This window comes from Psammomys obesus, unplaced genomic scaffold (assembly GCF_907164565.1).
Source record: "Psammomys obesus unplaced genomic scaffold, mPsaObe1.curated_primary_1811, whole genome shotgun sequence".
Lineage (NCBI taxonomy): Eukaryota > Metazoa > Chordata > Mammalia > Rodentia > Muridae > Psammomys > Psammomys obesus.
Genome location: NW_026585895.1, coordinates 17,887,452 through 17,900,815, shown reverse-complemented (window position 1 = coordinate 17,900,815; position 13,364 = coordinate 17,887,452). Strand labels below are relative to the sequence as shown.

The 13,364-nt window shown below is 42.2% G+C and overlaps 1 protein-coding gene and 1 pseudogene across 1 annotated transcript in view; one reads left to right on the top strand and one right to left on the bottom strand.

The window, feature by feature from the left end:
• Ttc21b (tetratricopeptide repeat domain 21B) overlaps positions 1 to 13,066 on the bottom strand; it is a 72,049-nt gene extending 58,983 nt beyond the window's left edge. Inside the window, exons 1-6 of the mRNA XM_055600383.1 lie at positions 12,967 to 13,066; positions 8,685 to 8,814; positions 8,481 to 8,591; positions 6,406 to 6,572; positions 4,000 to 4,122; positions 85 to 242 (exon numbers count right to left, since the gene is read on the bottom strand). Coding sequence (XP_055456358.1) covers positions 85 to 242; positions 4,000 to 4,122; positions 6,406 to 6,572; positions 8,481 to 8,591; positions 8,685 to 8,814; positions 12,967 to 12,987 — 710 coding nt within the window. The 5' untranslated portion in view covers positions 12,988 to 13,066. The remainder of the gene's footprint in view (positions 1 to 84; positions 243 to 3,999; positions 4,123 to 6,405; positions 6,573 to 8,480; positions 8,592 to 8,684; positions 8,815 to 12,966) is intronic.
• LOC129671418 (60S ribosomal protein L17-like) lies at positions 5,805 to 6,350 on the top strand (annotated as a pseudogene).
• Positions 13,067 to 13,364: the final 298 nt, after the last annotated feature.

Genomic DNA, 13,364 nt, shown 5'->3' with positions numbered 1-13,364 from the left:
TAACAGACAGAACAAAACCAGATTTTCTTTTTTCTCTCATGGATAACCAGATCCAAAGAGGCTGTGGTATCATTTTCTAGTGACCTTTGTGCTGTCTCCACTGTCTGATCCCAATCCTGTAAGGCCAGCTGTAATTTCATTTTCTTCTCAAAAGCAGGAAGGAAGCTTGGGAAGTTTGCAATTATCTGGCTCACGGTCTCCAGGGCTCCAGAGTAATTCTGGCGCATCTCAAGGCACAGTACCTAATAGGAGGAGAAAGTGACATCAAAACTATGGCCTTGTACAGCACGCCCTCAAGGCTAGCCTGGGCTACAGAGTAAGGTCCAGAGCAGCGCAGGCTGTGGCGCCTAACTTTTTTTGACATTGTTTTCAACAGGGAGCACGTAATTTTTATTGTAGATAAAATACAGTTTTTATCAAAACATCTTAAAATGCTACAGAAAAATTAACTCGTTACACCAGCAATTTTGCTCTAAAATAGACCCAGCGTACTGCTCAACCTGATAACAGGATAAGACTTAAAATAATACGCACAGTACTTAGGAAACTGAGATGGGAAGATGGCCAACATGTAAGGTCAGTCTGCATTTACATGGTGAAGACTGGCTAGATAGCGTGCAGAGTAAGGTCTTCATTCAAGCAAGTAAAAGAAAAGTGTTTTTTTTTTTTAATACAAAGAATATTGCTACTTAGAATTCGAAAATTATCTTTACAGACTCAAATATCCCTGAGAGATTGTTAAATAGCATATAAAACTAAAGAGATTTTACGTATTTTGCACTATATTTGAAAATGCTACTTTAGGTTAATAATACGCAAAATAAAGTTCCACCAACTGTCACGAGCCCACGTCAGTTCTAGGAATTATCAGAAAGGAAGTAACTGAAAGAAAGACACCACAGAAAGGCCCACCGATGATGGTTATTGCCCAACTGCAGGTGTGTGAGAGATAAATAAAAATAACCCACGATGTGCACAAATGAGTCATTAACTAAGAGCACATTTATTTAACAGACATTCAGGTGCTCTTTAGAAGGACTGCAGAAAGGTGCAACTTCTACTCACAGACAAAGAATACATTTTGTATAGGAGAGTTGGCTTAGTGAGGCAGAGATAGTTATTTTCTTATTCAAATGTTACTATTTTTCTTTCTGGAAATAGTTTTAAAATGTCTGTGTATTGTACGTGCTACTGCCAGGGGAAAATAAGCTGTGAGTGTAATTAATGTAATGAAAATACACAACGGCACCTGAAAGATGACTCCACACAGTGAGGCATACGCCAGCACGCCTGATGACCTGAGTTCAAAGTCCAGGACCCACATGGTAGAAGGAGAGGACTGACTCCTGTACCTTGTCCTCTGACCTCCATATACATGTGTGTGCACAAACACACACAGACACTAAAGTAAGGCACATTCACAAATCTTAAGTTTTCCTTCTAGATTATCTTTCTTTTTGCCTCAATCTGTCTCAATGAAAAGCTAACATTTTTGTCTCAATATTTAATATAAAAGTGCAATATATATGGTATGAACACATATTTTCATATAGCTGTAGGAAAGTATAGTCACCCAGAAATCCATTATGCCCAAATAAAATATATAAACTTTCATATAATTGACAATAAAAGAAAGACTAGGATAAATTTCAGTACACATTTTCTCTTGAATCTACCTACATAGCTAGTACTGAAAGTAATGAAGCCCTCCACAGAGCTGATGTGTCAAGATCTGTGCTCTGCTCCTTTGCCCCTCCCAGAGGAGCACAAAGCAGAATCGTCAGCCACATTAAACAGGCCTGTATATACTCCTAGTTGAAATGTCAATGTGGCCCTTCTACTGAATTAATAGAAAAGTAAGTACATACTAACAGTGGATCTGCCAGATCTTCAATTTTCTAACTTTGAAAATTGACATTGAAACCAAATTCCCACACTAACAGTGCTGGGAGGGGTGGTCTGACTGGAGGCAGTCCCATCAGGAAAACACAATGCCACTCTAAAAGGGCCTGTAGTGATGGTGCCCGCTATTCTGCTCTTCTGCCATGTGGGCACAGAACGTCTCCATTAGGAAAGACTGTTGAAGGGGCCATCTTGCAGACACAGCTCCCTTACCGGATATCACACTTGCTGGAGCCTCAACTTTCATCAGAACAGTGAGAAATAATTATCTGTTCCATATAAAGTACTTAACCTCAGACTTAATTGTTTTAGTTTCCTTTCATGGGGGTGGTGTTCTAAAACAGCTTTCTGTGTGACCTAGACTGACCTTGAACTCACAAGTCTTCTGACCTCCCAAGTACTGGGATTATCATGACTGTAATGTCTCGGGGTCTTTGTCATAACAACACAAAACAGATCACACCATGATAACTTACAGAAATAATTTAATCCAATCACAGGCATCATAGTAAAAGTCTAAAGTACTTCATATTATCACCTATAATGGCCTAACCTTGGAAGAGTACAAACTCAGGTTCCTTTAAAGACTAGAGCAAAGAAAAACAATCAAGAAAATTTTAAAAACTCAACAATGCCCATCTCCTATAACAGCATACAGAGAAAGACCACCCAAACTCATTCTTGAATACTAGTTTACAGGTTGATTAAAATTTGAACATACACATCATCTTTCAAAACCAGCCAGGAGACACATGGGGGTCCTAACAAGAAACAAACAGTAGCCCTTGCCTCTTTTTCTTCTTTCTCATAAATAATAAAGCCTTTCAAATAGACATTATTTAGACAATCTCACTATTTAGCCTATGCTAGCCTTGATCTCCCATCTCTGCCTTCCAGTTGCTCAGATTACAAGAGTCTGCCACCATGCCATGCTCGCCAAGAAAAAAATAAAAAGGAAGGAAAGAAAGAAAGAAAGAAAGAAAGAAAGAAAGAAAGAAAAGAAAGGAAGGAAGGAAGGAAGGAAAGAAAGAAACTGCTAGGCATATAGCTCAGTTGTAGAGCCCTGGGTTTGTTTGAGGCTCAAAGCACTGTTAAAACAAACAAACAAACAAATAAACCAAAACTGCTGTTGTTTTAAGATTTATTTTTAACTGTGTATGTGTGTATGTCTTTGTCGAAGTATGTACACATGAGCAGTGTTGTCGGAGTTGAAGTCCCAGGAAGTTGTGGGTCTCCTGGCATGGGTGCTTCTTCATGACTCTCCTGTCGTCTCTCCAAATCTTACCAGAGAGTGCTGGGATTATGGGTCTCGGTCATTGTATCTAATTTTTTTGTGTGGCTTTATGAGATAAACTTCAAGTTATTATGCTTGCATGGAAAGCATTTTTACCCATTCTTCCATCTCACCAGTCTCAATAATTTTTATTTTATCTATCTATCTATCTATCTATCTATCTATCTATCTATCTATCTATCTATCTATCTAATCTGTCTGTCTATTATGCATGTGTGTGCCTGCAGGTGAGTACAAGGGCATACCAATCGAGGTCAGAGAACAGCTTTGAGGTGTTTGCAGGGTTCTCCCTTCCCACTATGTGGGTTGTGGGGATCAAACTCAGGTTTTGGGGCTTTACAGCAAGTCCCTTTACCCTCTGAGCAAATCCATGCCTCAGCTCCCGGCTCCCATCCCGGCTTTACTTTTTGTTGGACTCATCACCTACCATCTAGTTATACACTAGGCAATTAACTTACCATTGTACTCATTGTTCATCTCTCTTCTAGAAGAGAAGCCCCACAACATGGCATCTGCCTTATCTGGGTCATGTTTCTCCCCCAGTGGTGCCTCACACAGAACAGATGTAAGGGAAACATTGTGCAGCAACCAATTCAAGAACCAGCAACGACAGACATGACACTAATCCAGAAATCAAGCCCCTTTGGTAGAAAAGTAATTTCTTTGTGTCCTACACAGATGTAAGTCCCTCCAACAGCTGACAACAGGACCACCATGTCACCCTCTGTGATTGACTTACTTTTATTAGAGTAAAGGCCTTTTAAGTTTTAAAACATGATTTCTTCACTGTGATTGCCACTCACCTTACCCAGCAAAGCAAAAATATCATTTCCATCTTGTAATCCCTCTTCAAAATACCTTAGGGCTTTTTTGGCATAAGGTTCCTTCCCTCTTGTAATATCAAGCCATGCTTTCAAAATTGGCCCCTGGAAAAGAAAGTTACTGCTGTGGTTATTATGAAGAGCAAGAAGTTTGTCAGCAGGTATATTACTGCTGTCCTTCCCTGAGCCCTTGTTAAGAAATCATCACCATCATTGTAATAGTTACCATGTCATAATAGCTCACTCTGTGAGAATGTGTTACTTCTCTTTGAATACAGTCCCAGAGATCTAGGGTTAGGAACAGAGATGAACCTTACTTCCCACAGGATAAAGACCAAGACAAATACACAGCTGCCATCACAAGCAATGCAATAGTCTAGTGAAGCAGAGAAAGTCTTGGGAAATGAAAAACTGAAGTCGTGGATGTTTCCAATGGATTGGAATGTCTGTAGGATTGCAAGGCAGATGCTTTCTTTTTAATGTCAAATAAGAAATGGGATATGGTATGAGAGAAAAATAAATAAAAGTGGATATATTCTAGTAATGTTTTTTAGATTAACATATAGGCATTTAATAAAGGTTATTCTTGCCTCTCTGCATATTCACCTGGAAATATGGCTGAGACACTCAACCAGTAACCCTTTCAACTAAGGAGCCACTTTACCATCTGGATGGTGTTCAAAGGCTACTTCTGTGGAGTAATTGGTAATCTATCGTTCTGGACCCAAACCTTCTAAACCTTAGCATCTGACATTCCTTTTTCCAAAGCTCATCTGCTTTTCTGTTTTGCCAGGCCTTGAACCTCAGCACGTGTAAAGACAAACAGGTCATCTCCATCTATGGTCAGTGTCAACACTTTCTCATGTAAACCAGGTTATCACTAGATGCGGGGACACTGACACACCCTTGAGCTCATGCCTCCTTCTTTCTCTCATTTTGTGTATCAGCGGACAAATCCTGGTTGGTCTTTAATATTTCTTATTTGTACTCTCAAAACCTTCTGCCAGAATATAGTCCTTTCTCCAAATTTAAGTTTCCGTCTGAATCTGTTCATCCCAGAAACTATTAAAACAGTCTTCTTGATCTTCACTATAATAAGGTAACTTCCATGACTTAAGGATTCTTAATGTCTATCAAATTATCTATAGATGCTTATACCTAGCAAGCATGATCCTTCTATTGCACCATGGTTTTATCACATTCACTTATACTTTACTTTCACTTAGTCATGTCCCATTAAATTTACAGTTCTCAAGGTAAGCAGAAACCTCGTTATCTTCATCTCTACTTATTATTTCCAACGTGGGGGTAACTACACCCCATTTCCTGGTTTACTGGAGAAACTGGTTGCACCGGGGGCAGATTTGAGGATTTGTTTTGGTGGTTTTAGCTGACATGCTGTTTCCTTTTTAACTATTTCCCCTCAATCACTTGCCCTTACATATGAAGCTTTTATGAAAGGAATGGCTAATACACAGCAGGCAAGCAATAAATGCTACCCTTATCTCCCTGTGTGCTTCAATCATATCTCTTCATACTCCTTCAGATTCTTCTCAGAAGGTAAGTTAGGCATGTGCTCCACGCTGATTCACCAAGAGAACAAAGCCTGCACTCTCTTTACAGTACGGGTACAAGAATCCTTGGTCCAACCATGCTATTTATGAATACTTCAGATAGTGTAATTTGTTGGTTAAACAAAGGATAGTACTACATAATAACACAAACTTTCCTTCCTTTAATATCACTGTTTTAAATTAAGAAAAATGGCTCTTCCTCAAAACGGCCAGAGGTGACCCATTGAGATGGTTCGCTACTTTCTTGACCCCAAAACCCTATAAAAGCATGCAAATCAAGAGATTCAAGTCTTCGTGTTCATTTTAAGAACATCCGGAAAACTACCCAGTGCACCAAGGGTATGCATATCTGAAAAGCCACCAAGTATCTAAAAGATATTACTTTAAAGAAGCAGTGTGTGCCATTCTGGCAGTATCATGGTGGAGTCGGGAGGTGTGCACAGGCCAAACAGTGGGCCTGGACTCAGGGTTGGTGGAAAAAAAAAGTGTCCTGAATTTTTGCTGCACATGCTTAAAAATGCAGAGAGAAATGCCGAACTTAACGGTTTAGATGTTGATTCTCTAGGCATCCAACCTAAGAAGCACTGTCGAACTTAAAGAGCTCATGGCTAGATTAACCCATACAGGAGCTCTCCCTGCCTCATGGAGATGATCCTCACTGAAAAGGAACACGTTGTTCAAAAGCCAGAAGAGGTTGCACAGAAGAAAAACTTATCCCAGGAGAAACTGAAGAAACAAAAACTGATGGCACAGGAATAAATTCAGTATAAAATAAGTGCAGATAAAGGTAACATAAAATAAGAAAAGTGGTCACCTCATTGCTATCATGTGGCATTTTTGACATCCTGTCAATATATTCTCTCGCCTTATCATGGCGGCCAATGTGCCATAGAAACAGGCCTGCATAGTACAAGGCTTTGCGTCCCGCTTCCTTCCGTTGCTCCTTCATTTTGGTATCTAATTCCAGGATCGCTTCTCTATCTGAGAGAGGGAAATGATGTTAAACTTAAGTTCTAGATCAAGTGCTTATGACAGTTCAGATGACTAACCGGGTATGGAATTTACTTTTTCTCTCCAGGGCAGCACAATTAGAAACAAAACACACGCCACACATGCTATCTAAATACTGATCGCATCAGAAATGGAAAGTGGATATACGTAATGAGTTTGCTGGGTTTTTAAACTCAATCTTTGAAATGAACTTCTAATGCTGAGAAAAAAAATGCGCACGTCATCAAACAGAACTGAAAAGCAGATGAGTACACTCAACCTGTTCCATACATAATTTGTCTCTAACGGGATCATGTGTTAGATTAAAATTTAAAAAGAAAACTAACATTTGGGCTGGTTAAGCTGGCTCAGTGTGTAAAAGAGTTTTCAGCATAAGCCTGCTATCACAGGTTTGTTCCACAAACCCATGTCAAAGGCTAGATGTGGTGGCGTGCATGTACTCAGTGAAGTGAGATGGGGGACAGACTGGGCTGCTTTGTTGAAGGCCAATGTGACAAAGTAGAGTCTTTTGGGACCTCAATTGACAAAAATGTCCCTACAAGATTAGCCTATGGGCCATTTTCTGGATTAATTATTGATATGGGAGGGCCATGTCTCTTATGTCTAGGGCCCAAATCTGGGCTGGTGGTTCCATATGCTCTGATGAAGCAGGCTGAGCAAACCATGAGGAGCAAGCCGGTAAGCAGCACCCTCTCCTCACTCCCAACTCCCTGGACATGGCCTCTGTATCTGTTCCTGCCTCCAGGTTTCTGCCCTGATTCCCTCGGATAATGGACTATAAAATGTAAGATGTAACAAACCCTTTTCTCCCAAAGTTGCTTTGGGAAATGGTGTTTTGTCATAGCAATGAAAACCCTAGCTGGAATAGAAACTGAGGTGTGACAGAACAGGTCATGAAGTATTACTGTAAGAGACGAGACCACGGTGTTTACAGGAGGACTGTACAGGGTCTTTGGAACTTTGGGCTGGAAAAACCACTGAGTGCTCAGTACTCAGAGCTCAGTGAGCTGTTCTATGGTAACTTAAAGATGATGCCGAGAGCAGTGCAGACGACGAAGGCCTCATTTGTGAAATTTCAGAGGGAACTTAGAGAGTCCCTCAAAGACTCCATCATGACAGCTTGATATTTTAAACTAAGAATCTGTGGTTCTGGTCAGCTGGGGCTGAAATAAATGAGACATGATTGACAGTAGCTGAGCACCAGTCAACTTAAATGTTAGTTTTACTGCGACAGTAGCTGCTGGTTGGCTGGACCATGGAAATTTTTGATGATTAAGTAAGAAGAGCCCAGCATCACTGCGGCAAGACCTCCTGGGACATGTTTCCTCGGAGTCAGCACACAGAAAACTGTGGTCCAGGGAGGCCGCAGTTTTACCTGTGCTGGCAGATGAACTTGGTACTCTGTAAGTCTCCCAGGTGGCAATGGTTTTGAAGGCATGAAAGGGTCATGGAGCGAAGCTGAGGCTTGCCACCATGTGGCAAGGTCAGAGTCCCTGAAGTGAGCCCGGGAGAGCCTATTGGTGAAGATGCAGCTTAGGTGTAGTGAAGGCCCCAGCATTTTGGAGATAACAGTGCCATGAGATGAAAACCAGGAAGAGCAGCAGGGGAAGCTGGGCTGAGCCTGTGCTCGGAAGTGGCAGAGCCACAGAAGTGCAACTGTCTGAGCCCTTTGTTAACTCACATCATTGTTAAGCACCATTGAAATATCTGCCATAGGACATAAGAAAGCGGCATGAGACATGAATTTATACTCTGGTCAGGAAGAGAAAAACATTATATAAGCAGCACCATGGATAGAAAACTAAAAATCATTAAGTCTAAATGAGATGGATACAGAAAATCTATCTCAACTCCACGTTTAATTTAAATACTATATACCTGGATTGGGGCTCATTTTATGGACGTACATCAGTGCAATCAGAGAACACAGTGACACATCTTGTTTGTTTTTAATGGCCTCAAATTCCCGAAGGGCTTCTTGAGCTTTACCTGGAAATCAAAATTAAGACGTGAAAAAAAAATGTTCTTAATTCAAATCCAGGCTTCAGAGAACAAGGAAGATGTTGGATGATTAGCACATACCTTCCATCAGTGTGCCATAGGCATGGTAAAACCGGAAGATGGGGTCACTGCCATACTTCTTCATTCCTTCACTGGCAACAAGTAGCACATGGTGATAATATCTCTCTTGACAATAGTAATTAATCAGTGTCTAAAAGGAAATAATGGTTAACAGTCTTTTATTCTGAAAAATATTCAGAAGCAGACATCAATCTAAAATCTTGGATAACCTAGAACTTAATAATTTTCTATTTACTCCATAAAAACCATTTGAAAGTGACACGCACTAGTAAGAATGAAACAGAATGATCATGGAATTACTGAAAACTCAGTGTTTTTTTTTTTTTTTCAATGTAATTTTTTTCTTTTTCTCTAAAACAATATTGGAATCAATTTAGTTTTACATTTTTCTGCCTTTGGCTACATTTTCTTAAAGATTTAAAAAAAGAAAAACAAAAAAAAAAATGTGGACCAAGAAAATGAAGAGTCTATGGCTGGTTAGTTGTTTAGTGTTTTGCTATTTTTGGTTTGGATTTGTCAACTTGACACAAACTAGGGTCATTGGGAAGGGGGACCCTCAGTTGACAAAATCCTTACATCATATTGGCCCGTAGGCAAGTCTGTGGGGCATTTCCCTGACTAAATGGTTAATGAGTGTGGGTCCAGCCCACTCTGGATAGTGCCAACCCTGGCAGGTAGTCATGGATTTTATATATAATATGCAATGAAAAGCAACCTAGGAAGCAGTATTCCTCCACTGTGGTAGGATAAATTAGATGGCCCCCATAATCTCACATATTTTAATTCTTGCTCCCTAGTCAGTGAAACTGTTTGGGAAAGATTAGGTTTGGCCTTGGGGGAGGAGGTGTGTCTCTGGAGGCTTCCGGGTTTCAAAAGTCCATGGCAGCTTTTGCCTGTCTTTAGCTCTCTTTCTGCTTCCCACCCACCCTGTCTCTCTACCTGTTCTCATCCTTACATTCTTATTAGGATGCAAACTCTCAGCTACTGTCATGTTCCTGGCCATGATGGTCTTGGGCTCTAACCCTCTCAAAGTATAAGCAAGCCTCCAATAAACACTTCTATAAAAGTTGCCTTAGTCATTGTGTCTCTTCACAGCAATAGAAAATTAACTCAGACAACCAAGGTGTCTGCTTCAGTTCCTATGTCCAGAATGTTTTCTCAAGTTTCTACACTGATAACACACAATGACCAAAAGAACTTAGGGAGGGTATGGTTTATTTCATCTTACAGCTTGTAGTGCAGGGAGGTCAGAAGGCCATGAAGGAGTGTAGCTTACTGGCTCTCTCAACCTGCTTTCTTATGTCACAGAGAAGCACCAGCCCAGGAGGGCACGCCCACAGGGAGAAGGGCCCTTCTACAACAATCATGTATCAAGAAAATCCTTGGGAGACTTGACTACAGGCAATCTAATGAGATGTTTTCTCACCGGATGTTCCTATTCACAGATGACCCCAGGTGTGTCAAATCTTCATAGACAGGACACAAGCTGTGACTAGTTGGGTCTACTTTTCTTAGAAATGTATCTTAGGTTTAGCTGCTGACCTACTTAAAGAGAGAAGCCATATTCTCACCCGAGTCCCTTATTTCATAAACAAAGGTGAGGAATTCTGTGCCAGTGTCTGCCTGCATCAAATACACACCATTAAACAAACAAACAAACAAACAAAAACCAGGAAGCTCCTATGTGTGTGCAGACAGCTCTTTCAGTCTGGGTTCTGGCTACACTTTGCCTTTTTTAGATCACATTCACGCAATGTTCTCTAGAACTTCTGTTCTGCTCCTCTTCTGTGGTTACTGCTCCATGCTCCTTCTCCACCTCATTTCTGGAGAGGGTGACCCATATTTCATATCATAGACATCTACAACACACCTCAGCAAAGTTCAGTTTGTTTTCTCCAAGTTCCTCAAGGGTCACAAATGGACATTTTTGGTAACAACATGATCCTTCTTGATGTCTACGCTGCACTCTAAACCATTCACTAACTGCAGTGGTGTGGCGTCGCAGAGGACATGGGCATAAAGGTGTGAAGACACGGCCTCAAGTCTAGTCTATGTTACGCTTTTTCTCATATGTAAGTTACAGCTATTAAAGCAAACGTAGAGGTGGTTGTGAGGCCTACTTGACACTTTGGTCAACGTCATAGTCTGACAAAATAGGAGTAAGTTCTGCCAAATACTGCTGTCCTGCCAGTATCTCTCTCCTCAACACCACACTGATATTTTATAACCTGCCGCCTAAACCATCAAATCACCCATGACCCTCCCTTCCCATTTACTCAGCCCTGTTAACCAAAGCAGTTGTTAAATGCACCCATTTCTCTGGCTTTCCTATTACTCTCTACACCTATCGTTACTCATGTGGTTCCAGTTACAGCATTCAGTCCAACAAACTTGGATTTCTGAGATAGGAACCCATTAGGTAGCCTTGGCTGGCTCAAACTTGCTCTCTTCCTGCCACTGTTTCCAGAATGCCAAGACTAGTCATGGATCCCCCTGCTCAGCAGTCATGAAAACATTTGCCGACTTTCTACTTTCTAGTACTAGGTACCGGCTGAGATGCGGGGAAGAGAGTAACTGTAAATAAGAGTCCAAGAAATGTTAGTAATAGTGGTCACTGCCCTGGTGAAACTGTAATCTGAATACCAGCAGAGACACAACATTGTAATTCATGTAGGGAAGAGGCCAGTACATTAGGAATATAGAGTACTGCACACAGCTTGATAACTGTGGGTGACCAAGAACCCACTCCTGCAAAGGGTCTTAGAGCTGATTCTTCAATTAGTAAGTCCATTATTCCTTCTTCTCCCACATCTACCACTACATTTCGCTCTGATGATTCTTGAGAAAGGCCCAGGTGTGTATACAGAAAAGGAACAGGCACGTGGAGATAAGGGTGAGTGGGACCTGGGATGGGTAAGGTGAAGGGCAGAGCTAAAAGCCAATCCTTATTCTACAACATGGTGGGGAACCACAGTGTTCCAACTTGGTTTTGTATGGCTAGTGAGCTTAAAAAATAGATGGTTAGGGAGGAAGGGCCAGGACAAACATTTCATGGATGAATTTTACAGCTCATAAAGGTTTTTGTCCATTTAAGTACATCCACAGCTGATTCCCAACTACACTGTTGATGGACAGAGATCCTAAGATAGGTACCATCTTGCGACCCCTCGTTCAAGAATCCTGTTCTAGGTAAAGATTGGACTGGTGAAGCTGGAAAGGGAAGGCAGGGTCAACATTCCCATTTTAAAGACACGGCTTACTCCTCTGGTAAGTGATGAGAAATGGAAGAGTGGTTTTGTCCGTAAAGCGGTTTTATTGCAGAACTCAACCGGGCAACCTGAAGAACAAATCTGAAGGGATGAAAAATGTAAAAGAGTTGGAGGAAAAACTTGAAAGGTAATGTGGAAATTTATTAAAAAAAAAAAAAAAGCCAAACATTTCAGTCTTCCCTAACCTTCAGAGCCTAATTTTTTTTCTCGTCTACTATTGGCAGTTCACATGGTATGCATGCATTTAGCAGCTTGTGTGTTCAGCCCTCCTAAATCAAGTGTGAGCCGCAAGATCAGGCATGTTCTACTGCAACATCTTAAGTACTTAGACAACAGTGCAAGCCACACAGAAGGCAGTCAACCAATGCCTGTTAAATGCACTAGGGATTTTTCCAGCATTAGATTGCAAATGGACGAATCCAAGAGTTGGTTCTGTTAGCTCCAACTTCCAGGAGTCATCCTGGAAGACGTGTTCCACAAATACCGAACAAGTCCCGGAGTGAACAGAGAGAAAAAAAACAAAAACAAACAAAATCCATCATCTGAAAAGGAAAGTTCTTGCATGTCCAAGCCTCGTCCTTGTTTATCCATTTCTGAGATATTGGCTGAATGCGTCAATCAGAAACCATTTTTGTAAACTAAATATCCTCTCTCTCTCTTTTTTTTTAAAGCCTGTCTTTATCGACTTGCATAGCTTGTCCCGCTCCTTTACAGGAGAACGCAGGTCAGACATTAGGATGGCTGTCAAGTCCCTTAAAAAAAAAAAATCACACCTGGAGACCAAGCAAGCTTCCCCAGAAGTCCAAAGCCATTACAAGCAACGGGCTGGGGCCTGGCCGTTAACGGCGAGGCAGGGGCTGCGCCCTGGCCTCGGGATCCTCCACGGGGGCGCGGCATCCCGGCCAAGGCCGCAGGCCCTCACCATCAGTGGCCGCTGCACATGCCATCCTGCCCGGGTACCAACCACCACTCAGTGTCCGCTCGCCCTGCCCACGCCCCGCGCCCCCGCTCACCTTCAGCCCGTGGGAGTCCATGGCCGCCGGCTACCCGGCGCGTGGACAATCACCACCCGCTGCAGGGTCAGGGGCTCAGACCCGCTGCCCGGGCCCTCAAACCCTAAGGGACGCGGTAGGCGGTGTGAGGGGCGTGGCCCTGTCTCCATTGGCTATCGGCGTGAGGGGGCGGGGCCGGCCTCAGGACCAGGAGGGAGGGGGTCCCCGGAGCAGGCGCAGAGGGAAGCCCGAGGGAGGACTGCGAGGGCGGCTAAGGCTGGAACCCGCTGTGCAACGAGTGTGACTGAGTTGTGGGGCGGCTGGAGGAAGGTCCAGCTAAGAAAAACATCGCGAGGAGGAGGGGGGTGGGTGGAGCTAGAGGTGGGAGGTTAAAAAATAAAGAGGATGAAGAAGGAAAA